The sequence below is a fragment of the Diaporthe batatas genome (genome assembly GCF_019321695.1).
Source record: "Diaporthe batatas strain CRI 302-4 chromosome Unknown Contig00001, whole genome shotgun sequence".
NCBI lineage: Eukaryota > Fungi > Ascomycota > Sordariomycetes > Diaporthales > Diaporthaceae > Diaporthe > Diaporthe batatas.
Genome location: NW_025408548.1, coordinates 1,751,783 through 1,779,607, shown reverse-complemented (window position 1 = coordinate 1,779,607; position 27,825 = coordinate 1,751,783). Strand labels below are relative to the sequence as shown.

Here is a 27,825-nt window from a genome sequence, read left to right as displayed (position 1 = left end):
CGAAATCCCGCGCCACCGCCAGCACTGACGCGTTGAAGAGGCCCCCCGAGATGCCCAGCGACTCGATTGTGCGACTCCTCAGGGCGTCCGGGTTCTGCTTGGCATATCTTCCCACAAAGGACATCAGCAATTTCTTCCGACCAAACCGGGCACTCGAGGACAACTCAAGTTGGGCCGTGTATTCCATCAGTCAGACTATGATGGCATTGGGGTAGCAAATACCGTAGTAGTGCAACTGCTCTCACGACATACGCCATGATAGCGTGCACAAAGCCAACCTTATCGCTCTCGTGACGATATAACTCAGCTACGTCCCGGAGGCTCACAAAGTTGCCTAGCCCGAGGCTGTCCCGTAAGGCTCCATCAAAGGCCCCAACCTCCACCCGGACGACTGATGCCACATCGTGGAGGAATGCCTGCATCCACCGATTTGAGGTGGACTCCTGATAAATCTCATTGATGGGCTCGAACCAGGGGTCAGAGAAATCCCCAAATAAAAAAACCGTGGCTGGCGCCAATGATGCGAACGAGCTCATCTTGCAATGGGATTGGCAACTTAGCCTAGAGTAAGGTTTTCAAGCGCATGCCTTATTGGTTTTGGGTTTTGCTTCCATCGTACATTTTGTAGCTGACTGTTGTACCTTCGCTCTTTGGTTATGGACTCATTGCATGCGCGTAAATGCATACCTCTATACATACAACAATGGTGATCAATACGTAGTTGCTTGAACAGTTTCCGGGCTTTCGAGCATTTTCCCGCCTACAACTTACTCTACCGACAGTCTATAGTGGGCCTCAAAAAGTCCTATACGACTCAGATATCCGCACCATCATCCCATAACAACAACTGTGAGTTTGTGTGCGTGAGTAGCTACAGTGGACCTCAAAATATCTTGTACGACTCAAAATATCTCGTACGACTCAAAGTTCTTATGCGTCTCAGACATCCGCACCACACCCCCATACTAACTGTGAGTGTGTGTGCGCGGGGGACTACAGTGGGCCTCAAAAAGTCTTGCACGACTCGGATGTCTGCACCACGTGTCGCGATGAGTGACCGCTACACTTGGCCACGCCGTGTTCCGCAAAAGGTACAGATTTTCAGAAGTGCAGTACATACGGCCATGCCGTCACACCTCATCCCTATTCTAACCACCTAGCTTTAACTAAGTATAACTTTAAAAGAGAATTTATTTAGAACTATTAACTTCTATTTAAAAAACTATAAGAAGTTATTAATTATTACTTTATATAAAACTAATATTTATATATATATATATATATATACTTAAATATTTATAATAAATTAATAACTATTAAGTTTTAAAATAATTTTTAATTTTAACTTATTTTTTTACTTAAAGGAAGTAATTATAATATATAAAAATATAAAATTAAATAGATAAATTAGTTAAATGCAATATATTATACGATTAGTCTTTTATTTACCTATATTAAAATATAACTGAGTAAGTACTTAGTAGTTAACGCTTTGAAGCCCTTAGAATTTACGGTTTGTCGAACCTTCCGGAAAGCCATGTACCTCGTGTTCTGTGCGGCTGACGAGATGGCAATGCGGCAATTGACTCGTGCCTTTCTTTCGCTGGGGTAGGGCTGAGCCTTCATACCCCATGTAATTTACCTCGGGACTTTTCAACGTGGTTGCCTTGAACGTATCAGCTGAAGCCGGTAGATACCATGAACGGTGGATAGTAGACTACAAATACCTACACCTTGAGTCAAAAGTGACGAATCAATGTTTCGAATCCATTGATCCCCTCACAACACCGAGGCTTCATCAACAAAGACCACCATGTCTAGTATCAACAATGAGCTCACCTCCGATCAGCAATACTGGTGGCAACTTGTCGAACCAGCGCTCTCGAGACTTCTGGCATACACCGGCAGGTATACGGCCGAGGAACAGGAAAGTCACAAGCGTTGGTACGCAACCAAAGTCACGTCAATCTTTGGACCGCGAGCCACAACGGAAAACCCAGACCTGAACCTCTTCACACACGACTCTGGTCCATGTCACATAAGCGTGAACTGGTCTGCCAAACGGAAGCCTGTGGTGCGCAGCGGCATGACCCGCCCACATGATGTTTTCAACAGCTCCTCCTTTGTTGATGAATTGCAACCCATGATAAGTACGTCCCACGCGGCGGACCAGACCGTGTTTGACGCGCTGGGTGAAGATCTGTTCTTGAAGGACCCTGAGGAGATTTCCAAGGTCAAGGCAGCGGTCCCTCCCGAACTGCATTCTCGTATACCCAACATTGCCATCGCGTGGGATCTGGATGGAGCTAAACGCAAGCTGAAGCTGTACGTCAACCCCCAGGGGAAGAAACTTGCGACAGGGCGAAGTGGAAACGACATTGTCATAAGCAGCATTCGCCGCTTGGACAGGTGCGGGTGCGACTTCAAGAGCTCAATGAATCTTGTCGAGCGCTACGTCACAGAGCTGAACCCAGAGAAACTTGACCTCATTATCATTGGCATGGACGCCGCCGATCCATCTCTACCGAATACCCGGATCAAGGTTAGTCCTGCTGCCTCCCCAAGCTTTCCAACCTTGGAACTGAGGCTATTCCTACTCAGCCCGTACTAAAGTTCGTGCGCAGCCCTACGGCATTGTGCCCGAAGCAAATTCATGGGAGGTCGCGAAGAATGTTTACACACTCGGAGGCCAGGTTGTCAACGAAGAGCGCATGAGAGGGCTCGACATTCTTAGCAGCATCTGGGATCTTCTCCGTTGCCACAGGGGAGAACGTCTGCCGGACGACTATCATAAGCCCTGTAATGATATGAGCTCGACCCGCGGCGTCCTGACCCCAAGCTTCGAAATGGTTTCCGGCCAGGCCGTTCCCGATGTCAAGATGTATTTGAGTCAGTGGCAGTTCGCGAAGACAGATCGCGAGATTGCTGAGTGTATTGTCGAAATCTTCAAGAGGTTAGGTTGGCAGAAGGAGGCAGATTCCTATTTCGACCTTTTGCTGGAAGCATTGTCAGTAGTCTCTCCATCAATCACCCTCTGCGAGAGAGACGCGCACGCTGTATGAACTAACACCTTGACAAGTCCCCAAGCCGATCTGGATGCGCCGCCTAATCTGCACGAATTCGTGTCATTCGTGTATACCGACGCAGCTGGTGTTGGTTTAACAGTATACTTTTCTCCATGCGGTAAGTCTATGAGACTCGCAGGTCGGGAAGACGGAAAGAAGGTGGGCGAAAAATTGTTTGAAGGCGAATATACGGGGTGGCCAGCACATCTGAGCGAGGGGAAAGGCCAGGAAATACGAGCAGAGGCCCTCTATACCTAAGTAGCTTAATAAACCACCCAACTACTACCTAAGTACACAACCACTTGACTGCCCCCTAGCACTATTATCCCCCACAGTGTGGTTGGATCTGTGGAACTGTCGACAGCATCATCCTGGAACCAGGTTTAGTACAGTGGAACCATCTGTTAAGACATCTGTTAAGATATTTGAGAGTCCAAAGATCTGCGATTCTACCATCAATCACATACTTAGAAGCAATGCGAACACCCTGTGAGTAAGACCGCCCGCCAAACTGATTGCTCCGTAACTTGAATGTCTTCTATCGATTTATTCAGAGGGTTGATTTTCGAGCCCTGAGCGCTGCAAAATCTGTGTATAATCCAAAGCAACTTGAAGCTATTGAGACGGCCACAACGAACCACTCCAATTCGAGATCATTCTGTCTGACATTACGCGTCTAGTTTGCTGGGCTCTGCGCAATTCCGTCTCAACTCCGTCTAATCAAGCTGGAATAGATTGATTGGTGTTGACTTTGCCTCTATGAGCCGCCTGACCGCCGGACCAATGAGTCAACAACAACCTAGAAGTCTGTCGAAGCTTTCGGATGCAGATGCGCGCGTTGGGCCAGATGCATGTGGGCAGCGAGTAAGACTTGCAGACTGCTATTCATATGCCGAGTCACAGGGTAAATTCTCATCCGCGAAGCTTGACTAGGTATTCGGAGACAACCGCGTGGCACGACGGCGGCCGCCTGTGCGAGATGACTAGTTTGAAGCTTATCCGGGGGTCAGGCCTTTGATTGCCCCTTCCGTGTGCCAGCAGTCGGTGAGAAGAACCGAGACCCAGGGGCGTTGACCTTTACCTTGATTGAGCTGCCGGGTGAAGGGCTAGGGCCTGTCAGTGACATAAAATAGCCCGTGCCTACCGACGTGGTAGCGACATGGCATCAGTTGTGACATATTGACAGGCCCTCACCTAGGTAGCAATTATTGCGAGGAAGCTTTCCGGCTTGGTAGTGTCCAAGTAACTTAATGGAACTATACACTTAGGTACAGTTGGGGCGATGTAACCAGCTCTTCAGAACCCGAAACAGCCCTCCAATTGCAACTCCGAAGTCTAACGGCTTATAGTATACCCTGGGAACCTTTCGGTTAAACTACGCGAAAACCACACCTTTCTCCAAGATTTGAACGACATACTCACAGGAGTCAGGACCAACAAGGCTGACAACTTTGAAATTCTTGCCTGGCCCTCTCGTAACACTAGAATAGCGAAAACCGGGGCGCTACTAGCCATGTCGGCACTGAGCAGAATATTTCACAGGGAAATTGTACTAGTCTGTGGCAGGTTGCTTGAGGCAGCGGCAGTTGCTGATGCCAGCAGGTCTTCCCTGCCGCTTCTACTCCTTCTCAAGCTCCGTATTGGTCGCGATCTCAGCGAGAAGATCAAGTTGGACATGCACATGGTGGTTCCGAACTTGTTGTAGTCCCTTGCGTCCACCTTCTTATCAGCCTGTGCCTGAGCTCTGCCCAACTCCCTGAATCCAGCATCGTCGACATGCATCCAATCCCAGTCGCGGAAGCCTCATCGTAGAAACGGGCTAGCTCTTGGGCGGCAAGGCCCGGGGGAAGGGCATTCGCGCCGCCCCCCCCCCCCCCGCCATCGACAACTCCCTGTTTTTCCGAGCTGCCATGGACGACAGATGGCCAGACTCCCAGAGAGGCCAATTTCTGTGTGTACTAGTAGAGCAGCTGGGCATGGGGAGACTTACTGTGTTGATCCTGAAAGATACATTGCATTGTCCTTCTGGGGCACTTACTAGGTAGTACAGATGTTCCGGCGTAATAGAAAGACTCAAAAATATACAAATAGTAGTCCCATGTAGAACAGCTGGGATCAAGGTCTCAGAACCGCACGTGGATGGAAATGCCTACTACTAGTACGTCGGGATGCAACCACATCTGGACTTCCTCACGGTAGTGACAACCCACGGCATGCCCGAACCCAGCCTCGGCACGCCGCCCTCCCCTGGACCCGGCATGTGCCCCGACAGCAGGGCCCGAACCATGGTACCAGCAGGCCGGCATGGACCGGCCACGCATGCGTGTCATCACCCGGCCGAGGTCTCGGGGTTGCCGCGTGGATGCCAACCAAACTCGCGCCCAAGCAGACATGCATGAGACCCCCGAGCCGTCCTCGTCGCTGGGCAAGTGGATAAAGACGCAAAAACATTTTTTTTTTCCTTCCTATTTTTTCCCTCACCTGAAACATCCTGCCAACGTGTCAGCCACTATTCATTCTTTAGCAGCAGCCTTGGTACCCAGGTGGAGCCGCCGATCAATTGGGACCGGGATTCCGTCCTAGAGCCGGCGGAAATTAGCGTCCGGCGGAGAAACGGTATTTGTCGGGACCGGGTTTTGAAAGCTATTCGGTACGGCCCGGCCTGGGAGTTTAGGCACACATGTATGTATGTACGGCCGTATTGACGTGGGCGGCTCGTGTGACATTCACACAATCTTACTTGTTCCCGAGGCTGGCGACCAAATTCCTAAGAACCGTGATTCTCACACGAGACCGGCCATGGCGGCGACAACGCACGAATCAGGACGGCGTCTAGAAGGGGTGCCAACCAACCAAAATTCTCAAAGGTTCGACGGTTCTTGCCACGGCAAACTCCAGTCCAGCACCTGGGCAGACAGGTGAGACGGAAGTGGGCCCGGGCCGGACGTGCTCTAGAAAACGGCGCCGACGAGCGGCAGATACCGCGGCCCCGCTCGGAGCTAGCGACCGTTGAACCTTGGTTAGAAAAATATGTTGGTGTTTCAGCTAGATCCGCATGTACCTAGGTAGGCAAAGAAGGGAGGAGGAAGAGGAGGAGGAGTGGGTTCGCTGTTAGTGTGCCCAAGTGCAGTAGTCGGTCCGGCCCAGGATGTCGTGCAGGACCCCTTCGACGCCCTTTTTTTTTTATTAACAGGGGTTCTCGCATATTATTCACCGCAGCTCCTACGCCGAGCACCCCGCGGGGCAAAGGGTCTCAACGGGGCCGCCGGGGCCGCCGACGGGCCCCTCATTTTGCGGACCCGACATCTTGGGTCTAAGGCAGACGGCCGGGGCGCAAGGGCCTCGATAACAGGGACGCTAGAGCAAGTGGTCTGTCTGTCTATGTGATAGTGGGCTTGGTTGGATATGGATTCAAGAATTACTATTATTATTATTACTAGATTTATTTATGTTCCCGTAGTAAAAGGCCACACAACTTAATATTCTAGGTTATATGTTTAGCCCACCTTCAGAGGCTCTAGATGATTGCGCAGAACAGATGCCGAGCGCATCTCGATGTGCCTTGCAAAGTGGCGACTCCTTCTAGACCCTAGTCTACCAAGCTCGTACCAGCAGGTACGAGAGTCTAGGTGGTGGAGACGGAGGGGTGCCCCTCTGGCATAGTTTCATGCAGACGCTTGATCAAATGATAGTGTTCGATAATAGATAGTGCTCCGAGCGCAAGTTGCTTCGCGTCGGTATGAACTACGTGAATCACGATTCAACTCGGAGCCCGTGATCAGCGAACCCGGCAAACCATTCGGCAGCTTGCTTTGGCCAACCTGAGACTATCCCCAGTCCAAGTAAGTCGACTACTAATGGGTCAGTCGCAGGTTGGTCATCGCGCCGTCATTGATTGTCCCACGACATATTCATTCCCCCGCCGTGGCCGTGGCTAGGCCGGTACTGATGACCAAAAGCCTGCTGTCCCAGCTGTAGCTGTTGGCTAGGGAGTATTCCAGCTTGCGTTGCGTAATTGCCAGCCCCGGCTGGGTTCTGCGGATATGGGTTCTGCCGTGCCTCTGCCGCCATCTGCTGAGTGGCGTAGGGTTGTTGGTCATGGGTGATTTGGCCGTGGGGCATCGGGCTATGCGGCATTGGGCTATGAGGCATGGGACTGTGTGGCATCGGAGTTTGAGGCATCTGCGCAATGGTCTGGGGAACTGGCGTATGTGCCGCTGAGAGGTATCCCTCTCCACCGCTCATCTCAACGTCAGCTTCGGCATCAGCGTCGGCGTCAGCGTCGGCATCAGCATCCTCCCCTTCATCTGCGTCCTGCTCCGATTCTCGGTCTGAATCATCGGCAGATTGTTCCGAGGGGGTTCCGGCGATCGATGTCTTGGTCTCGCTGGTGGCTATGATTGTTGGCACAGCTGGACTTCGTGGCGTATTTCGTGGAAAGGGCACTTGAGAAAAGGTAGAGACGCTGGGCGACGATTGTTGCACGTGTGCCTGTTGGCCAGCCGGCGTGGGGGGCTGCGTCGTGGTGGTAGGTATTTGCGCAGACGACGGATCAAGAGGTCTCTGAGCAGCCAGGCCACTCGTTGCCCTTGAGGATACGATCACGTGTTTCCATCTGTCGATAGCGCTCGAGACCACGGTGTTTAGGTCTGAATGGCGATCCTCTAGGTTTAGTCCAACCACCCGACGGCCACTGACGCCCGCTTCCGCCGCAAGCTGTATCATCTTTTGGCTCATGCCCCAAGTCATTGGGTTGGCGACTTTGAACTCGCGTGGTTGCTGTAGTCGATTCAGATGATCGATCTGAGACTTGAGGTTGGTGTTCTCCTGCTCGAGCGAGTGTTGTGTCTCCTTCAACCTGTCCACCTCCTTCTGTTTCCTCCCTACGCTTCGTGCCAGCTCCAATATCCATAGTTCTTGCCGGCGCTGTGGGGAAAGCTGCTGCCACACGGAAAAGGCCGAGGTAAGATGCTCCGTGACTTGCCTCTCGAGGTTTTCAGCAGCTCGTTCTGCTTTTTGTACTGAGTCACGGGTGTTCTCTTGGAATGTTGCTGCTTGTGAAGGTGGGTAAGTCAGTTCTTCCATGATTGCCGTCGTTGCAGAAGCACAAGTGATCTTCCACTTTCGAAATTCTTCTCGAAAATAGGCCAGCAGTGCTTGATCCTGCTTCTCCCCAGGAGGAGTTATGGACCACGACGTTGGGGTTGGATGCTGCGTAGACGAGAACAATGTTGGTGGCGGCTCCAAGCATTGAAGACACAGGGCTGGGAAGTCTAGCGAGAGCGGATCGAAGTCGAACGGCATCGAATGCACATTCACCTGCTGCCTAGAATCCAAGTCAGTACCATGTCCCACCCGTTATCGGGGAGGAACGTCAAGTCGGCGTACTTTGCCGCTCTCCACGAGCTGAGGATTTCCCGCAGTGCCAGTTCTGCAGCCCTGGCTCGGTCGAGGGCGTCCTGGACTTTTTGCTTGACCTCGAAGGACGATTTGATCATCTGCCTGCTGTGTGCCCTTTGTGTATTTGCTTTCCGGACGGCATCCGCGCTCCCGCCTCCAACTTCTGCTTGAGGGATGTTGTTAATGACCCCGGTTGTCTCCCATGAGGCAATAAAGGGTGCTAAACCCTTGGTCAAGTCCGCTGCGGACCGTTTTTCCTTAGGCATACCTGGTGATTTTGCCGCTGGCGACTCAGCATCAGAAGCCTCCGGACTGCGTCTGGATCCGGCATGGCTGGCGGCGGGGTCTGAGCTAGCTCTCCTGCTGCCCTTGTGATGTCGCCGAGTGATGCCTCCCCGGATCTTCCGGATCTCCTCGACGTTGTGGATGCCATCGGGTGCCTTTGGGTTCCTCTCCTTGATGTACAGGTCAAGGTGTCGTCCAAGAGAAGACGAAGTGAAAGCCTGCCCGCAGTAAGGGCAATTCTTGTCCTTCGGAGCCTTGGTGGTTGTTTCGGCACTCAAGTTCGCTTCAGCCATCCTTGTTGAGGCACCCTGGCTGGCCCGAGTCGGAGAATTTAGGACTTCAGAACGGTGGGTCGTGGATTTCCGCCCGTTAGATCCAAACCGAGACGATATGACAGGTCTCTGGATGGTGGTGAGTTCGGTGCGATACAAGTCCCGCGAGTTGATAGACCACAGCCCCCGGGTACAAGGTAAACAATAAGAGGACGGCCTTGGGCGGGGGAGAAGGAGAGGAAGGCGGCAAACACGACGTTGCTGGGCGTATTAGGCAACGAAACCGGGCGATTTAAGCGCAAGGCCGCGGAGAAGCTCGGTGGTCCAGGGGAAGCTTGTTATGGGTCGATGTCGAGGTGACGGTCTAAAGACGCAGCCGGGCAAGAGAGGCAGGTCGGGATAACTGGTGACTTGATAAAAGCCTGCCGGCCAAGGCAGAGAGGGAGGCGATATCGATTGGCGTCGACCCTGGGAAATGTTGCTCGTCTCGCTTCTCGGAACCCCTACTCTTCATTGGGGCTGGGGGGGCCAGGCAGGGGGCCAAGTCCCGATGAGCTTCAAGAGCAAGACCGTGGAGCCGGGGCGGAGCCCAATTGACAGTCCGTGCCAGAACGTGGAGAAGATGTCAAGCAGCAACGACGGCACACCCAACCTGGCTGGTGCCGCCCAGGGCAGCAGGGCAGCAGGACCGAGTGGCTGGTTGTATGGAGCTGCACAGGGTGCTCGAGTGGATAGAGATGATGTGCAGGGAAGAGCTTGGTGGCGTCTGTTGTACACAGTAGCTCCGAGGGCCTCTTCCACATGAGGGAGGCAGAGGGCCAGAGGAGGGGGGGTGTGGGTGTGTGTATGTGTGCGCGGACAGGTGTCAGGGCGAGACCAGTGGTCGAGTGTCTAGGTTTCCACACATGGTCGTGGAAATAGACGCAGCACGGCAACGGCGAGCGGACAATTGATTGTGCATGCACACGAGACACTGTCCGTCCTGCCGCCGTGGACTTGCATTAACGGCAGCACGCAGTGTGCGGCGGTGATGTGACTGACGGCTGGAGGGGGCAGCGGCAGCGGCAGCCAAACTGCTCGGTCGACAAGAGGTGAGGTTGGCAGTGGGGGGGAGACGAGATGCATTGAGTGGCATTGTGACCGACCGACCGGCGAACGAGCCGCCCGAAAAAAGAAGCAGCAAATTGTGAGAGCACATCCTTGTTTGATTACTGTGTATCATTAGCGTCCTAATTAAATCCAGAAATCCAGAACAAACCACCCGAATGAGAGTTTCTCGTGAGGTCCAGATTGGGGCCTGGGCAGGTAGCAGTGGCCGGCAGCTGCTCCTGGCCAGTGTGCCAGTGTGCCAGTGTGAGAAACGGTATCACCCAGCTGTGTATGTCATGATGCCTGCGCGACGGTGACCCTCAAAAACTGGGTGACGACCACCACCTACCGTTCTTGCCCAACCCTACCAACACAGTAATAAGTACCGTACCGTACCAGCGTCGGAACGTCCACTTCGGGTTCGGGTGTGCATCTTGCAGCCCAAGCCCAAGGTCCCTAGCGCTGGCGAGGGAGCTTGGCCACTGCAGCTTCGCGCTAGCTAGGTAAGATGGCCTGGCAGCCTAGCAGCCTGGCTCTGGGAGGAAACTTGGACCGTTGAGTGGTTCGAAACGCCTCAGCGGGTGGGGGGCCTGGGGCCATCCAACGGTCAGAGCAGGGGTTGGGGGGCAGACCCACCAAAAGACAGGGGCAGGGGTAGACGATCTTGAAGGAGGAATGCAACACAATTCCTAACAAAACTCAATACATGCCCATGGCACGCGAGCCCATGATATGCCATGCTGTGCAGTGCAGTGCATAAGATACTGCTCGCAACCAGAGAAATCTCGAGGTTTAACAGCACACGGCAAAGCGAATCAAATCCGTCATCTCGCGAATTCAACACCCAAAATTGTCGCACTCAGCCGGTCGTCTCGAGCTGTGTGGCCCTCGCTCGCTCCCTTTCCTATCGGATGCCCGTGATGGGGATAGCACCATCCCATGTGGGCAACATGATAGGTAGCACGATCCACGCCCTAACCAGAACTTGCCTTGGTTGCTCACATGCAGGCCATATGGACCGCAGCTGACAGCTCATCTTTTCCCTCCGCCGCAGTGTGGCATCTCGAGCGTCGGAGCGTCGACTACCCAGGCATGAATGACATCGACTCCAGGCAGGCCCAGGCCACATTTCACGATGCGCAGTCTCTTCCCAGTTTCTTCGGCATCGAATCTCATGTCGTCGCAGCCCGCGGGGCCCAGGACGCAGTGCTCTCTCACCGTCTGAACCCTCCATTGGTCACAGAGCCAGCGACAGACCCTCTACACAGTACGCTCATGGCTCATAGCTCTGGTCGCCGGGGGGTGGGGTCTATTCACGATGGGGGCCCATCTGTCTTCGACCCTGCACTCTGTACAGCAGTCCCGCCCAGGGGCAGGGATGTAGGGCTCCCTGGAGTCCAGCATCCTCGAGAGGACCAGCAGTGACAGCAATACTGGTTATAAAAGACCAGGGTGAAAGTTAATGGCGGCTACACAGTACAGCCATCAAGTTGCATGAATTCATTTGCCCGGCCGAAGGAGGCGACGTTCTCCGCGGCATGTATCACAGTACATTGCCAGAAAGGACCGCAGCTACAACATGCTTCTGGTTGGCGACTCAGCACACACTGGCAGAGCGGATCCTCCCGCAACCCACAATGTGGCGCCCCTCAACCCGGTTGGCTTCCAAGGTTCCTGACTTCTCGTCGCCCACCCTGCCACCCTTCTGTCCTGGATTACTTCCTGCCTCAGATATCCACCACAACCGGGGAAAGATTCCTGCCACGCCTGCGGAGGGCCAAGTCAGCCAGTGCCTGCCGGAGCTCCTACGGGGGTTGAGCTCCCTTGAGCTCCCAGCGCCTTGGATGCTCGACATGGAGCACTGAGGCCTGAGGGAGCCTACTCCGTCCTGCCAGGATCAGGGAAGCAGACACGCCCGGTGTCAGTACCGTGTATGTATGCTTGCCGCTTGCCGCTTGCCCTCTGTGGACGAATACATGTCGATCGCTGAGTACTGCCTTCCATCGCAGCAAGGTACCAAGGAAACTCCACCCTTCCATCGCGAGGTTGCCACTCTTTGGTCGCGAAGATGCTGAACCCAGATGTGAGTCTCGGGCAGAAAACCAGAGATGACGTTCTGCTCGGATCGCTGGAAATAGCTGGTCTGCCTCGTGGCAACTGGTAGATCATCCCCGACTAGGCGAAGAAGCCCATTTCCTGGCATTCTAGAAGGGTAAGCGGCTTTCCAAAGATGGTCTGTCTCGCAAGACTGTGACCCCCAATGATCGCCCTTGATGAACACATCCGAAGTAAGCTTGAAAGGCGCGGCCCCGGTGGATTCCACTGGCGGGCCCCCCTGTCCGGTACGGGACTCACTGACAGCTGTCACTTGCACTCGGGCCCCCGTGTTAAAACTTGGTGGATGGGGACTGCAGCTGCACATCCTCCCCTGAACGATGGAAGGGACAGGGCGTGACAGGGTTTTTTTGGTCGCAGATCCTCACCTCATGTCGAGCACAATACCTGCTGACTCGGGATGGGATGCCACAAGCCACATGTGATCACATCTCACCTTTCGGTCTTCGTTAACCTCATGATGGAGGTGGCAGTGGAAAGTTTGACTGTCACACTCAACGTGGAAGAGGCCGCTTGTTACCTGCGCCTCTCTTTGTTTGGGAAACAGCCTAGACTGTTCCGCACCGCCGTGCATAGCCGCGGCTCACTCGTCTTCCCACAACAGCGGTAGCGATGAAATCTGTGGTATCTAGTCAGTGCCCTCTAGCAGTCCAAATTTCGGCCGAATGCCCAAATGGCGTCGGCCGTCCGCTGCGGGACGATCTTCGAGAGAGATTCAACCCCTGCCGGCCCGTGGATCAGTGGCCGGTTTGCCACTGCAGAGACGCATGGCTACTGAAAAGATGGATACAGCCAATTGGGCCCAACTCCCAGCAAGAAGAGAGACGCATCCCCGGGAGGAGATGGTGAAATGAGACCCTCAAGGTCGGAAACCTGCTCATTTGCAACGGGTGGGTCCCCCAGGAAGCACGGGGCAGGAGGAACGGTGAGGCAACGAGATTGGATTGTGTACGGCTTCATCTTGACACTCGCACGGCGTGCACTGCGGCTTTTATTAGCATGTGAAAGAGCATCAATTTGCAGCCAGAGACGAAGATGAAGCAATTTTGGTGGCGGGCGGCGTCCCGTCACCGCGACCGAAGGGACCCCGACCAGCCGAGGACGAGCTCCGTCGCCCTCCCGAACGCCCACATCCACTTGGTCTGGTGCTAGCCTGTGCCCAGCTCCATCCTAGCGAGCCCGCCATGCTCCACAGACTCCTTCGGCTCCGGATGTTGGGACGAGCGAGGGGGCCGGACGGTCATGGACGTGAGGACAAACTCGAAGGCTCACAGCCTAGAACTTTGTGGACTTGCCTCGCTTTTGAACACTCGAGCCAGGTGTGACGGCCCTGCCGTGATCGCCAGCTAATAATTCGTACCGCAGGGTCCATCACGCGGTAATCAGAAGACTATTGCGTGATAGGAATGTTCTACACAATAATTGCAGGCGGTGATCTCTTTCACGGCACGCTTGAAGTTGTAGCCCGACGCGGGCGCGTGTTGTTGTATGCGAGCTACTGTAAACAAATCGCATTAGACCGATTCCCACAGTACATGGGTTCTCGCGAGAAACAGCCAAAAAAAAAGATAGGAATAATACAAAATCTTAATCAAGATTTTGCTGCAGGTTTCTCATCCAATATGCAGGCCCTCTATCTCAAATGCAACAGTGATGAGTACGTACTGTGGCAGCCATCGCCAGTAACAAAATGGCAGGAACCCTGTAACCTTCTTATCTCTTATCGTCTTGAGTGCTTAGCTAATCAGGCGCTTCCCCGTCCCCAGCCTCCGCCAACTTGCAGTGCTGTGTGAGCTTGGCGCGTCGGCGGGCGGCAGCTTCCCAGCTCTCACGCCCAGCTCCGCGTCACGGCTTGACCTCACTCCGCACCGCCTCTCCGGTCGCAATTCTTGCCGGCAGCACACCGATCTTGGCCGAGGCCATCACCAGCTGGGACTTTCCTCCCTACCCTCCCAAGCGCCCATCAGCGTCATCAATCTGCGACCATGCCTCCAGGTAAGCGCGGCGCAAACCGACAACCCATTTAGCTCATACACTTTGGAAGCGCGTCACCCGCGCGACGAGGCTGCCATTGGCAGGCGTTCGTCACCCCACACTGGCTAAACAACATGCTTCTACAGCTATCAGTGATGACGAAAACTCCGACAGCGGCGATTTTGCCGTGACAAGCGATATCCTGCCCCCGAAGAAGGTTGGCCGCGGGCGCAAACCGATCAAGAAGGAGGAGGAGGAGGAGGAGGTCTCGGAGGACGACGATGGCCCAGACACCAAGATGACAAACGGAGGCGCCGACGAGGATGACGGAGAAGACGAGGATGAGGAAGAAGACCTGGACGAGGATGAGTGAGACAGCCCGGACCTCTTCAGATTGATCGACGCGTGCCACTGACCAGTGTGCAGGTACGTGGTCGAAAAGATCTTTTCCCACTACATTGCCGACGACGTGCGTGTCCCTCCGATGACCTTCCTCGGTATCTTCCCCACTTACATATCGTACAGGGTGAGCCACGCTTCGAGGTGAAGTGGGAAGGCTACGCGAAGAAGTCCGACCGGACATGGGAAACAGAAGAGAACCTCCAGTGTGTAACGCCCCGGCCGAGCCCAATTATATAAGAAAGCTAGCTGACAGCACCCATTCCCAAACTCCAGAGAGAACGCCGCCGAGATCCTACACGAGTACTTTAAGAGCGTCGGCGGCCGGGAGCAGATCTTCGAGCAGACCGCCAGCGCGCTGAAGGGCAGGAAGCGAGGCCGGCAGTCCAACTCGGCCACGCCAGCAGAGAAACGGCCCCGCAAGAACGGGAACACCAGCAGTCACCCGGCGGACTCGACGCCGCCCGCGACCGCCCGGCAGGCGGCCGAGTGGAAGCCGCCGAGCGGCAGCTGGGACGAGGAGGTCGAGACCGTGGACATGTGCCAGGACGAGGAGAACGGCACCTTCATCGTCTACCTGACGTGGAAGAACGGCAAGAAGACGCAGCACCCCAAGGAGGTTGTCTATAGGAGGTGCCCACAGAAGGTAAGGTCCACAGCGACCAAGCAGCAGGGTTCGAGGCTCTGGGATTGGGGGCTTGGCAGCGCTGACATTTGGTTTCGGTAGATGCTCCGCTTCTACGAGCGCCACATCCGGATCTCCCGCGATGGAGGCTCCCCCGTGGCCATTGGCAGCATGACCCAATGATCGACGACATCCCCCCATGCATGCACGACGGGACAGGAAGGGACAAATGCGGGCGCAGAAGACATACTCACTTGTTACTTGGTCTGCGGAGTTTGACGTGGAATCTCTTTTTTTTTTTTTTTGCGTGCGTGTGTCTGTTTTCGGGTCGATGCGACAAAGAAGCACAAACGAATGCGCGTGTAAATTCCAGGGGCAAAAGCATCCGCCTTGCGTTGGAACCGGAGCACTGTGAGGCTGGCTTATCGTGATTTTATGGCAAGTTTTCCGATCCATCCACGAGTGGGATTGGAGATGTCGAGGCGGACAGCGCCGCTCACATGCATATCGACCTTGGGGACTGCCAGTATTGATCATTTCCTAAGGTTGCTTTCTTGTCGTTCTAGGAATCCGGAAGAGGGAGTGAAACCAGCAGTGCTATTCTGATATGATCCTTCCGTTGCAAGAACGGTGCCCGGACTTTTCCTGTTTGCCGGTGACGGACGCCTTGAAATATCTAGTGTGTTCATCTCGAAAAGGGCCGAGAAAGAGGCGTGTTCGTGAGACACCCGGCCCTCTCATACGCCATTGCAGTTGATATTGTCTGATGAATCATTGATGAGTGTTAAAGGCGTGTTTGGAGCAATTTCTCCCCTCGGACGCCGAATGAAGGGCGAATGGAATCGAGGTTTGCCGGAGGTCTTCTGAGCAGACCGTCCCTAGTAGTAGCAAAACAGGACAGCATCGATCCAGTCTAATCTACCGCATACATTCAACTGGACACAACACAATGCGTCCAGCAAGCTGACTAGCACAGATCAACGGACTGACCTAGGTATACTTGGCCAAGTCTTATGAGAACATCGTCGGTGTAGCATGATTCCGAACTCCGCCAGGCATTGCCTTAATTCAGACGACAGAGTAAGCGCTAGACACCTGGGCATGAAGCTGAAAGAGGATCAAAGTTGGTGCATCATCAATTCAACAGGGAACTTTTGCAACGGATGTCTCGGACTAGCCCCGCTTGCCAAAGTCGCAACATGAGGCCCACAGCCAAGCACTAGCAGATGACCAGGTATGGGGCCTTGACTGACGGTGTAGTATTTAAACCTCGCAACCTCGGCCTGGGTTTCAAGTCTGCGGGGGAGTCGACGACCTATACACCATCACCGCCACCAGGAACGAGCTAAACACCTTGGAATAAAGCAGACATGGCGCAGACTAACGGCACCTACGACCCCAAATTTGAGGGTGTCTTTGCGAAGTTCAAGGAGTCCCTCGAGTCCGGGCAGGAGGTGGGGGCCTCACTCACAGTCACCATCGACGGCAAGGATGTTGTAAACCTGTGGGGGGGCTTCACATCCGCCGAAAAGACCCAGCCGTGGAAGGAAGACACCATCGTCAACGTCTTCTCGACCACGAAGACCATCTCCGCGCTCGCCGTGCTGATGCTCATCAACGACGGCCAGCTGTCCGCAAACGACAAGGTCGCCAAGTACTGGCCCGAGTTCGCCGCCAACGGCAAGCAGGACGTCGAGGTCCGGCACCTGCTGGCGCACTCGTCAGGGCTCGCGGTCTTCGACGAGCCCACGACGCAGGCGCAGCTGTGCGACGTCGCCTTCGCCACGGCGCGGCTCGCGGGCCAGGCGCCCCGGTGGGAGCCCGGCACGGCGTCCGGGTACCACGCCATGACGTACGGGTTCCTGCTGGGCGAGGTGGTGCGCCGCGTGACGGGGCTGAGCCTGACCGAGTTCGTGGCGCAGCGGATCGCGGGCCCCCTGGGCGCCGACTTCCAGATCGGGGCCAGGGAGGAGGACTGGCCGCGCGTCGCGGAGCTGATCCCGCCGCCGGGGCTCCCGCTGACGGCGATGGAGGGCCTCGACCCGGACTCCCTGGCGGCCAAGATGATGAACCCGGCGTTCGATGCCACGTTCGCGCACACGCCGCTCTGGCGGCGGGCCGAGATCGGCGCCGCCAACGGGCACACCAACGCGCAGGCGCTCGCGCGCATCTGGTCCAAGGCGCTCACGGTGTCGGACGAGGGCAAGAGGGTGCTGTCCAAGGACACGGTCGACCTCATCTTCACGGAGCAGACGTACGGGACGGACCTGTCCTTCGGGATGCCCTGCCGCTACGGGGTCGGCATGGGCATCAGGGGCAACGGGGACGCCCTCGTCGACTCGTGGGTCCCCGAGGGCCGGGTCTGCTTCTGGGGGGGCTGGGGCGGCTCGCTGGTCATCAACGACGTGGACCGGAACATGACGATCGCGTATGCGATGAACAAGATGGAGCAGGAGATCGCGGGGAACACATCGATCAGGGCCTACGTTGGGGAGATCTACAAAGCTCTCGGGATTCCTGTCGGTGCCAAGTTGTGAGGATATATATTATAATGCATATAGCGGCATCAAATAACCACAAAGCCACCGATCGAAATGGCCCAGCCTGAATATTCGTCCTTTGAATAAACCTGCTCCTAAGTCTAGAATAGCTGTGAGGGTAGATCGTAACTATACGTATAGTAAGTGGTTTCGCTTCCATTCCGTCTACATCCGAGATACATATAGTAAAAGAGTACTAATTCTAAACAAGCCTTTTTAATGGAGTTTCAACTTAATCAAACTTATTTAATATAAAACAAGCACCTATAGTATTATAACTATAGTTATCGACACTGTGTCTTTTTCAAGCGCTGGGTCTTAAGCGCTTACCACCATATGAATGCGCCATGTATGTCCTCGGACGTATATGGAATTGAAGCGAAACCAGATAATTAAACATCAATCAGTAGGTGAAGCCTTACTCCTCAAGCGATCCCAGCCATTAGGGCAATTATCTAGTAGTATTGTAGTGTAGATCATCTACATTATCTCCACCAGTACAGCAACTATATCAGCAGACGGTACAAATATCTCCAAACAATATTGATCGGTACTTCTTCTAGTCTATATGAAGAGCCTCTTCCCTCCAAATGCTTTCTTGTTCCATGCGATTCTTTTCTCCGGAGGTGACACAAGCTTGAAGACGATATACCCATTCTCCTCCATCGGCAACACATCAGCTATCTGCACTCGCAAGTCCTTGCACATACGCGACCTATCAGCGCCACCTAGGGCTGATCCACAAGAACTCACTGAATCCGGAAAGTAGGGGTTGTCTCGTGTTAATGAACTTGCAAACCCAAGCAAATCTGGACCAGTGATCCAAGCACGAAGGCAGAGCCCTGCTATAGCTAGAATCTGAAGGAAGGAGCTGACAAGCAGCAGAGTAGCACACCAACGACGGTCAGCTCGGTAGATAACACGGGTGTCCGAGGCAGTGGCTTGCGTAGTGTTGTAGAAAGGCTCAGTCCCATCCTTAGAAGACGAATCCGTCTGCGTAACGGAAGAGGAGATGGCAGTGGTTACGTTGAGCAGATTCAAGGAAACCAGGAAGATGGTGTTCAACAGTGTTGTCATCCGCCGGGAGAACTGAATCATGTTGGAGGCATCGCGACCCCAGTCACGAATTCTGTGGCTTACAAAGAGGGCGTCGTCGCCTGCGAGGAAGTTGTCTGTAGCCGAAGCGCCTTCTATTATATCGGGTATACCAGCCGCGGTTGGCCAAAAGGCTAACATATTCGCGACTGTTGGTGGGGTCATGCTCCAAGGCAGGATCTGGAAGAGCTCAGGGTCCATGTGTTCGTTCTCCCCGCCAGGATAGAGGGATACGTCGGATCTCTCTTCTCGTTGCCGCAATCGCCTCGCACCGCAGCCAGTTGCAGGAAATGGGCCACAATGAGACTCTACCTCAACCGGTATGCGCCGAAGTATACATTCGAAGTGAGTCAAATTGGCCGGCATCTGCCCGCGTGGGTGCTGGGTCACGTCCCGGCTGTCATAGTTGAGTCGATGTCCCGATTGTTCCGTGTTTACGAACCAGGACATTGGTTCGCCACGCTCCGTGTAGTTCTGGAAAGAGGAATTGAACGAACTCCGGTCAGAGGGACCTTGTGCCAAGTCCCCGTATTGATGACCAGCCACCCTTTCGCATTCTTAGTCGACATATGAAGTGTTGACACCGAAGCGCAGTTGCCGCCCAGGAACATCTGGTGTTTTTCCCCTGATGTCAAGTCCAAGAAGAGATGCATAATCTTCAGCATGCTGGAGATCTGCCTGAGATACATCGTACCACTTCATGGTAGAATTGCCGACCATGGCTTGGGCCAGCTTTGGTAGCTGTGGTATTTTAGGTCGGCTCCAGAGATCGGTGAGGTCCGCACGCTGGGAAGGTGCGGAGAGAAGCAGGCCTGAGTAAATAGTAGACATCGCGTTGGAGTTATCGGCCGATTCAGACGCTGAAGTGAAGCTTGACGACTGGTATTCCGGGTTCGCGAAGAAAACATTAAGCTCTGTCTCAAATGAATCATGACCGTGACTGAGAAGCCGTAGTGAGCTTTGGCCGCCAATAGGGGACAAGGCCCAAGTTACTATGATCATGGTAGATATCCAGTGTTTACTACGGACAGTAAATGCCCTTTGTACTGCTCCTGGGAAACTCTGACTGCCAGAGATTTGCTCCAGGGTCCCCAGCTTTATTCCGTTGGGCCGTTCGAGGTGCCACCGGGACATGTTCTGAAAAAAGCGCCCAGCAATAGCGGCAAAGGCGATAGGGAAAAGTGTTGGCCCTAGGCGAGTAGCCGCAAGGATTCTTTCTCCCAAGTCGGAGCGAGGCTGATGGTCTAACTGCAGTGCAATAGCTGCAATACCTTGTATGAACACCAAGGTTAGCTAGAATCAAGGCAGGATAAGAGGGGCAGATATGTCAACTGGGTACGGTGGTCATACCAATGAAGAGGAGCGGTATAATTGTTAGTACAATATCGAAAAACCAAGCAAGACACCAAGGAAAATCTCTCTGGATAGTGGTTCGAGGTTCGAGAGGGAAGACGTTTAGTATCAGCCTCTCCAGCTGTGGACTTTTGGCTGTCCGAAGCCAATGTTGGCTTATTGCCATTGTCTGTGAAGGCAAGGTGGCCAACTTCTCCTGAAGATTCATGGCTACGTATCGAATTATCTGACCCAGGCGCATTTGAAGGTGTAAGCTGTAGGGAGTCGAGTGACATGGATCTTATCCTCCCTGACATTTCGAGGCCGCTCTGTGGTTCCCCGGGGATTTCGGGCGTGAGCTCAGGGGGGGACAGTGCTGGTACATCGCTGTATTCTTCCCCTCTGCTCGGCCCATCCCCTATTCGCTCATACGCAGTAGAGGACTGCATCACGCCGGGAGTTGAATCTTCAGTCTTGGGCTACCATATGATTGCTTCCGCACGCCGAGAAGGGGGAAAGAAAATGGAATGCGTTATTTCGAAATCAGGCTCGTCCCCTTTTATTCTAGGGCAGGCAGGCAACCATCCACTGCATGCGAAGATCGCTCTTGCGCCACGCCACACATGAGCCCCTCACTTGCTTTAATCCCTGTCTGGCATTGGGGGCGGAATGCGCTGCGCCAGAGCAATTTTCATGATGCTATGGCATCCGCCACATGAGCCAACTGTGACAGGTAACGAACGGGCCGGGTCAAGAGACTTTACATGGGCACAGAAAAGAATTTGTGTGCCGGTTTAGTTTCATTTTCTCAAATAGTGGATCGAGGATTCTTGAGCATTTGGGTACTATGGGAGAACACCTCATTGCCCAGGTGCCTACCTCATTTTGCCTGAGGCGCAGCCAGCCCTCTGACGGCACGCACCACCTGTAGACTTGCCAGTAGGGCTTTACCACCTCGACTGTCACTGGCGTCTAGCCATTGCGACTGGAGATGACTGGTTTCGTCCTTAATCTGTATACATGGCGAAGGTGTAGCCAGTCTCCCCGTCTGCCCATCGCGGGTTGGGACCACGCCGGTGACATCTTCAACATCAGGACCAAGGACAGGGATGGTCAGCCCGGGACAAGTAGCGTCAGCACACTTGAGATGTCAATTGGGCTTTACGGCACGAGGGCTCGAAGTTTGCACCAAATAGTGTGGATTTAACGAGTAGGGTTGCCTAAGGAAAACGAGAAGAAAGGAAAGTTGCCCTCGGGTCGGGCTTCGGGGCGAGAGGTGATGGTGTGGCCGCCTTATCGATAAGGGGACCTGTAGGGACCCCTGCAGGGACCACCTGCCACCTTGACCCCTGGCCCTTACTACATACACACTCTGCTCATCGGCAAGAACAACTTCAGACACGGGAGGAAACGGCACAGAAATCTTCTCTTCATCTTTTCATGTAATCCGACTCGTCCCTTTGCAATGTGCTGACAGAGGATGCAGATGCAGCGCAGTTCCAGGGCGCCATCAAATAGGTTTTGGGCATCCAGATCCACGAAAACAAGGAAACACGCTCCCGTCGCAAAGAGAACTGAAATAAAGCCGGAGGCGGAATTTGTGGCGCTCTCTTCCCGCGGCTGCTGCACCCAAATCCGGTAACCGAGAACACTCCGACAATGGAACAACAAGGCAGAGGAGGCAGAGGAAAGAGCTGCGGAGAGATTAATTCGGTACCGCAATCTGACGCACGCATCGCGGGCCTCCCCATATCTCCTCAACCACAACAAAGGGCGCAACCAACCTCTGGCTGGCCGGAAACGGCGGCATAGATGGGGCATTCAAAACAGGGCCAGGAACGGCACGGAGACCAAGTATGCTGCCTTGCTTTTAGATTGAGAATCTTCTCCTGCTGAAAGACTTCGGGGTCTTCAGAATTCTGGCTTCGCCTTCATCTGTCAACCGGCGTGTGCTCCCTTGGGTCTCGGGACTTTGCAACAGCGCCTCACCAGCAAGTATCAGCCTTCTGGACGACATCTGGAGGCCACGAGGGCTGAGCGGATAACAAGGCCGCTTTTCCAAGATGTCACGACAACTGACCGTGGACCAGGTCCAGCAGCACAATGACCAGTTGGGTACATTTGACAAATGGGCGATTATCCATGGCGAGGTCTACCGCCTCGCGTTGCTCCCATTCCACGATCGTAAGAAGTCCCGTCGGCCATTTCCAAGCGCCCCAAGACAAACCCCCATGAAGTGCATTGGCTAAACTTGAATGTGAAACAATAGTCAGTATGCCAGGTAGTGCAGTGATGGAATACTTGAACCGTTGGACAATCCCGGACGTAACTGCTTTTTTCCCCGTGAATATTGGGGAAAATGACGGTGACTGGCAGAAGGTGAGGAATTCTGTTGATGCCCGTGTTGGCACGATTGTCCAGGCGCCGCCGGTAGGAGCACCACCTCAGGCCCCACAAGGACAGCCTCAAGCACCCCCTCCAGCACCACCTCAAGGAACGCCTCAAGTCCCGCAAGGAACGCCTCAAATCCCGCAAGGAACGCCTCAAATCCCGCGAGGAACGCCTCAAATCCCGCAAGGAACGCCTCACAGCCAGGCATCAGTGCAGAGTCCGCCAGGGCGCGATGAGCCGCCCCAGAACCAGGAGACAGACGCGCAGCGCGAGGCCAGAGAAAGGGCCGCCGAGATACAGCGCCGCCGGGATGAGGCGCGCACCAGGAGGCTCCGCAAGGCGTACAACCCGCTGCGGGCGGACCCGGACGACGCGGGCGAGTACCCGGCGGACGCGGTGGCCATGGGCTACCTGCCGGACCTGGACGGGCGGCGGTGGCGCGAGAGGCGCATGCGGCTGCGGCGCTTCATCGAGTTCATCGACGGCCAAAACATCGACGACGCCGACGTCAGCCACGACACCGCCCAGTACCTCGACCTGGACTTTGCCCGCGAGATCGTGTACAAGAGGCACCTCCGCGGCGGCGAGAAGAGGTTCTGCACGGGGCCCTTCCGCCGCAGGAGGCCGCCGCCGCGCCGCGACCAGGTCCGCCGGAAGCCCGGCCTGCCCCAGGGCCCCTTTGGGCCGCCGCCGCCGTCCGCTCCGGACTCGGACGACGACGGCGGTGACGACGGCGGTGACGAGGGCTTCCAGGTACAGGAACTTCCCTCGCAGGGAGGCACGGACGGGCGCGCACGGCCATGGGCGCCCTCTACATCCGACTTCAGGACCGTCGGGCTGAATGGGCAGCCAACGCCGCCGAGGTCGCCTGGGGATGTGGGTGGGCAGGACGGGCAGGAGGAGCCGCAGAGGCAGCCCACGCAGCCGCCGCCCCGCCCTCCCACTCAACCGGGCCAGTTGACCATGGAGCAAGAGCAGGAGGTGGCCAAGCAAAACCGACAAAGGGAGAAGGACGCGGCCGAGCAGAGGCTGGCAGAGCAGGCACGTCAGGCACAGGCTGCGTTCTGGGGCCAAGCAGACAATCCGGACCAGCCGGGGCAGCAGCAGGGAAAAGCGGCGGCAGCAATTGAACGAATGAGACGGCGGTCGCAAACCGCGGCAGAGCAGTCAACACCAACACCTGCACCTGTTCGAAGACGGAGCCAGGTCGAAGAAGACGATCGGACGAAGCGAGCGGACGTGCCCAGACAACCGGAGAGGAACGTGCGCAGACAACAGGAGAGGGACAGGAACGCGGGCAGGCTGAGAGAACTACAAAGGGTCCAGCGGGCCCGGCAAGCCGCTGAGATCCGCAGGGTTCGTGAGGCGGCCCAACGAGCCCAGCAGGCCCAGCAGGCCCAGCAGGCCCAGCAGGCCCAGCAGGCCCAGCAGGCCCAGCAAGCCCAGCAGGCCCAACAGTCCCAGCAGGCCCTCCATGCCCTACAGCAGGCCGAGCAGGCCCGCAGGGATCGTGAAGCCCAGCAAGCCCTACAAGCCCAGCAGGCCGAGCAGGACCGCAAGAACCGTGAGGCTGCGAACCAGAGCGCGGAACCGGCGGACGTGCAGCAGACGCGAGAAAGAATGGCGGAACAGGAGAGACAGGCCCGCGAGATCGTGGAACGCCAGAGGCAGGAGGAACTCAGACGACAAGAAGACGGCACAAAGCAGGCCAGCAGTGCGCCGACGGGCCCACCCCAGGATTATAATCCCACAAGCCCCGAGGCCTTGAGGAGGTTGCAGGAACAGAGTCAAGACACGCTCAGGCGGATGCGGCATGCAGAGATTGTGGCGGTGCGGGCCGCAGAAAGAGCGCGGGCACAAGAACGCATCCAAAGAGAACAGGACCTTGCCAACGCGCAAAGGGCCAGGGATGCTGCTGCTACCGCCGGCGCCGCCACCACTCCTTCTACCGTCACCTTTCGTCCTCCCTCTACTCCCTCCTCTTCTTCCACGGGGACGAGGCATTCAGACGAACATCAAGACCAACAAGAAGAAAGAGCGCGGGAACAAGAACACCTCCAAAGAGAACAGGATCTTGCCAACGCGCAAAGGGCTAGGGATGCTGCTGCCGCCGCCGCCGCCACCACCACACCTCATCCCACCACATCTACTCCCACCTCCGCTCCTCCCAAGGGGACGAGGAATTCGGGAAAATTTCAGGACCAAACTGAACGCATCATGTCGTTGAGGAGACTCAACATGTCACTAGAAGAGGCAAGAGATAGCATCGCCAGAGAGGACGGAGGGCTAGTAGACGTCAGAGGGAGGGTGGTCTACACGCTACCAACAGAAGCCGGTTCAAGCAATACCGGCACCGGTGGCCGCGCCAGCACGAGGACATCATCCAATCCACCCACGACCAGCACGCCCCAGCCTCCCACTACCATCACGCCCCAGCCTTCCACTACCAGCACGCCCCAGCCTCCCACCACCAGCACGACCAATACGCCCGAGACACAGAGAACCACGGGCAAGGTCAACACCCTACAGACTCCCGTAAAGACTCCCGTAAAGGCACCCGCCCCGGGGCCATCTGACGGTGACTCGCCCAGTAAGTCGAACACGCAGCAAGGACAGCAGCAGCAGACAGGCCCCCCCTCCCTCAACCCCTCCGACCCCCAGAGCTTTGACCACGGGGAATGGCTCCGCCACATCAACGATACCTGGGACGACGATGATGACGCCCGGAATGACCCAACGCCCGAAAACAATAATAACCAGCACCAGCAGCAACAACAGCAACAACAAGAGCAGCAGCAGCAGCAGCAACAACAAGAGCAGCAGCAGCAACAACAACAACAAGAGCAGCAGCAGCAACAGCAACAGCAACCACAGGAACAACAGGAACAGGAGCAGCAGCAGCAGGAGCAGCAGCAGACAGCCCCCTTCATTCCCTTCGACCCCCCAACCTTTGACCACGGGGAATGGCTCCGCCACGAGGACGAGCACTGGGACGACAATAACCCCGATGCCACGTCTCAGCCGCCGACCGCCACGACCACCGCCCCCCCAGCCTCGACCTCCGCCGGCCCAAGGCTCAGTGTGCCATGGCCGCCCCCCCAGTTCGGACCTTTCGGCGGCCGCCTCCGTGGCCCCACCGACACCGACGACGACCTGATGGCGCCGGCTCCCAGTGGTGACGCCTCCCCAGCCAGAATATTCAGCCCCCCCAGTCTCGGGTCCCCCAGCGCCGCCTCCACCGTTATCCACGACGGGGGGGATCAGGCCCAGTTGAGCGTGGAGGATCAGGCCCTGTTGGAAGGGGCTTTCAGGAACCAATCCGCCTCCGCCTCCGCCTCCAGGCCCACCGCACACGCCCGCCCCGCCGCGACCACCGCGACCAACGCTGCCTCGGGCCTCCCCGGTATCTTCGCCGATTTGATCAGACGACCTACCGGGCCCACCGCCCCCGCCGCGGCGTCCGGCCCCACCCGGCCGCCGACCTGGGCTTTCCCCTCCGCCAGCACCGGCATTGGCACCGGCACAGGCAGCGGCAGCAGCGCCACGGCGTCCGCCCCCACCCGGCAGCCCACCCGGCAGCCCACCCGGCAGCCGACCTGGTCTTTCCCGGTCGGCAGCACGGGCACGGGCACCGGCACCGGCAGCAGCGCCGCGCCGCCCGCGGCCACCACCAGCAAGGCTTCTTCCTCAGGCGGCCGTGTCGCCAAGACAGGGGGCGCTGGCGGCAGGTCTTCTGCGGCCGCCGGGTCTAGGCCTGGGCCTGGGTCTGTGTCCGGACCGAGATCTGCCGGACCTACCCTGCGGTCTGGCAGGACGAGGCAGTCGAGGCGCTGAGATCGGGTGGGGGTGATGTGGGACCGAACCTGATGTCTCTCTGTTGTGAGTGTTGACAGGCTTGATTTGATGGCTGGTGGCATGGGGTGGATGTGCTAACTCTTGTCCAGGACAGAACAGTGGGAGATATCTCATAAGGGTATTGAATGTATCAACTACGGGAGATAAGATGAAATACGGAAGTGTGGACATTGTGAGGCTGCGTGTGGGAATAATTTATTTCCATCTCAGGGGTGCATTGGTTTTTTGGGACGGACGGGGTAGGAAGAAGGGTTGACGCTGGATTCTTGACCGAGGAGAGAGAGAGAGAGACAGATGTGGCGTGTTGATCTGTTGGATCAGCCGTTGTTGATCTCTCTTTCTGGGATTTGCACATGTGTGTGGGGACTGAGAGGAGAGCCTTGTTAAAAGAGAGTGGTGCGCCGCGGAGAGTCGTCCAGCGACGGTGGCTGGCTCACACCTATTCCTCCAAACAGGAGCAGACTTCCCTTTGTCTTTTGATAGTTGCGATCATTGAAGAATCAATTAGCGGCAATAGCTGCCGTATGAAAACACCGAGCCCCATGTAGTAAGTAAGTCTGCTGCTATGTCCTCAGTCACCACGTTCCAAAGCGAGGCCTCAGCCACAAGTACCAATATGCCACCCCAAAGACTGTGCCTGCTAGATGACTCACGTACCCAATCCTCTTCTGTGAAGCCCCTCCGGCCAGCCAAGGACAACCAGAAGCCAGCTCAAGGCGCTGGAATAGTAAGCCTTTGAGGTCCCCCGTACAGCCTGTCAGTAATGTGAGGAAGAGGGGGTAGGAAACGTCGCCCAAGTTCGGGACGCGGAAGCGCATCACTGGTTCGAGAAGAATCGCCGCGGCCTCTGTGATTGTTGTATTGAAGTTAATAGATCTGGTCATAATGGAAAGGGCCATGTAACTAACTATCAATGAAGAAACAACGGATACTGAGATGATTTCCCACATCGCAATATGAAGAAGTCGTTCCAGAGGTAGGTATGAAGAGGCGAAAGAGAGGGACAAGGCAAAAACAAAAATCAAAAAAAGAAAAAAAAGGATAGAGAAAATAAAAAAGGATAGAGAAAACAAAAAAGGAAACAAAACTCACGAAGCCCACAGACAACACCACTAGCCCCGAGATACACCCCAGGCCGCCTCGCACCCCAAGCCTCCCAGAGGACACACGCCAGCCCGCAGCACACCCCCGACCCGACCATCAAGCCCGCAACGCCGCCCACGCCGCCGTCACGGCGGCGTTGGTGGCTATGAAGCCCCAGATGAAGAGCCTGCGCGCGTGCCTTGGCACCCGCCGTCGTCTCCGCGCCCCGGCGGCGGCGGCTGGTTTTGTCAGGTTGCCCGCCCAGTCCAGGAGCGCCGCGTGGAGGAAGGAGCCCGCCAGGCGCA

The 27,825-nt window shown here is 55.8% G+C and overlaps 6 protein-coding genes across 6 annotated transcripts; 4 read left to right on the top strand and 2 right to left on the bottom strand.

Moving 5' to 3' along the window:
- Positions 1-1,813: 1,813 nt before the first annotated feature.
- KVR01_000199 (uncharacterized protein) lies at positions 1,814-3,062 on the top strand (the record flags this gene model as incomplete). The annotated part of the gene is made up of 2 exons (XM_044786894.1): positions 1,814-2,542; positions 2,625-3,062. 2 exons carry the CDS (start codon positions 1,814-1,816, stop codon positions 3,060-3,062), a joined length of 1,167 nt encoding a protein of 388 aa, XP_044650148.1.
- A 3,407-nt stretch (positions 3,063-6,469) lies between these two features.
- Positions 6,470-10,429, bottom strand: KVR01_000449 (uncharacterized protein). Its single transcript, XM_044792092.1, has 2 exons — positions 8,454-10,429; positions 6,470-8,391 (listed from the first exon to the last, which is right to left on the bottom strand). The coding sequence occupies exons 1-2, from the start codon at positions 9,041-9,043 to the stop codon at positions 6,954-6,956; spliced, it is 2,028 nt and encodes a 675-aa protein (XP_044650398.1). The 5' UTR covers positions 9,044-10,429; the 3' UTR covers positions 6,470-6,953.
- A 3,434-nt stretch (positions 10,430-13,863) lies between these two features.
- On the top strand, positions 13,864-16,158 carry KVR01_000949 (uncharacterized protein). The gene is made up of 7 exons (XM_044787848.1): positions 13,864-13,883; positions 13,993-14,221; positions 14,347-14,569; positions 14,627-14,669; positions 14,726-14,805; positions 14,876-15,245; positions 15,327-16,158. Exons 2-7 carry the CDS (start codon positions 14,212-14,214, stop codon positions 15,405-15,407), a joined length of 807 nt encoding a protein of 268 aa, XP_044650898.1. The 5' UTR covers positions 13,864-13,883; positions 13,993-14,211; the 3' UTR covers positions 15,408-16,158.
- Positions 16,159-16,507: 349 nt separating this feature from the next.
- Positions 16,508-17,761, top strand: KVR01_000796 (uncharacterized protein; the record flags this gene model as incomplete). Its single annotated transcript, XM_044791012.1, has 1 exon — positions 16,508-17,761. Exon 1 carries the CDS (start codon positions 16,595-16,597, stop codon positions 17,759-17,761), a length of 1,167 nt encoding a protein of 388 aa, XP_044650745.1. The 5' UTR covers positions 16,508-16,594.
- Positions 17,762-18,197: 436 nt separating this feature from the next.
- Positions 18,198-20,687, bottom strand: KVR01_000543 (uncharacterized protein). Its single transcript, XM_044793348.1, has 2 exons — positions 20,210-20,687; positions 18,198-20,130 (listed from the first exon to the last, which is right to left on the bottom strand). The coding sequence occupies exon 2, from the start codon at positions 19,307-19,309 to the stop codon at positions 18,329-18,331; it is 981 nt and encodes a 326-aa protein (XP_044650492.1). The 5' UTR covers positions 19,310-20,130; positions 20,210-20,687; the 3' UTR covers positions 18,198-18,328.
- A 913-nt stretch (positions 20,688-21,600) lies between these two features.
- Positions 21,601-26,945, top strand: KVR01_000376 (uncharacterized protein). Its single transcript, XM_044782317.1, has 4 exons — positions 21,601-22,045; positions 22,107-22,375; positions 22,461-26,461; positions 26,527-26,945. The coding sequence occupies exons 2-3, from the start codon at positions 22,255-22,257 to the stop codon at positions 26,414-26,416; spliced, it is 4,077 nt and encodes a 1,358-aa protein (XP_044650325.1). The 5' UTR covers positions 21,601-22,045; positions 22,107-22,254; the 3' UTR covers positions 26,417-26,461; positions 26,527-26,945.
- The last annotated feature ends 880 nt before the right edge of the window (positions 26,946-27,825 follow it).

Coding starts and splice junctions, on each gene's coding strand:
- KVR01_000449 (XM_044792092.1), bottom strand. CDS start 9,043: ATGGCTGAAGCGAACTTGAGTGCCGAAACAACCACCAAGGCTCCGAAG. Junction 8,392..8,453: donor AGCTCGTGGAGAGCGGCAAA/GTACGCCGACTT, acceptor CTTGGATTCTAG/GCAGCAGGTGAATGTGCATT.
- KVR01_000949 (XM_044787848.1), top strand. Junction 14,570..14,626: donor GAAGACCTGGACGAGGATGA/GTGAGACAGCCC, acceptor ACCAGTGTGCAG/GTACGTGGTCGAAAAGATCT. Junction 14,670..14,725: donor CCCACTACATTGCCGACGAC/GTGCGTGTCCCT, acceptor CATATCGTACAG/GGTGAGCCACGCTTCGAGGT.
- KVR01_000376 (XM_044782317.1), top strand. CDS start 22,255: ATGTCACGACAACTGACCGTGGACCAGGTCCAGCAGCACAATGACCAG. Junction 22,376..22,460: donor GTTGCTCCCATTCCACGATC/GTAAGAAGTCCC, acceptor GTGAAACAATAG/TCAGTATGCCAGGTAGTGCA.
- KVR01_000543 (XM_044793348.1), bottom strand. CDS start 19,309: ATGTCCTGGTTCGTAAACACGGAACAATCGGGACATCGACTCAACTAT.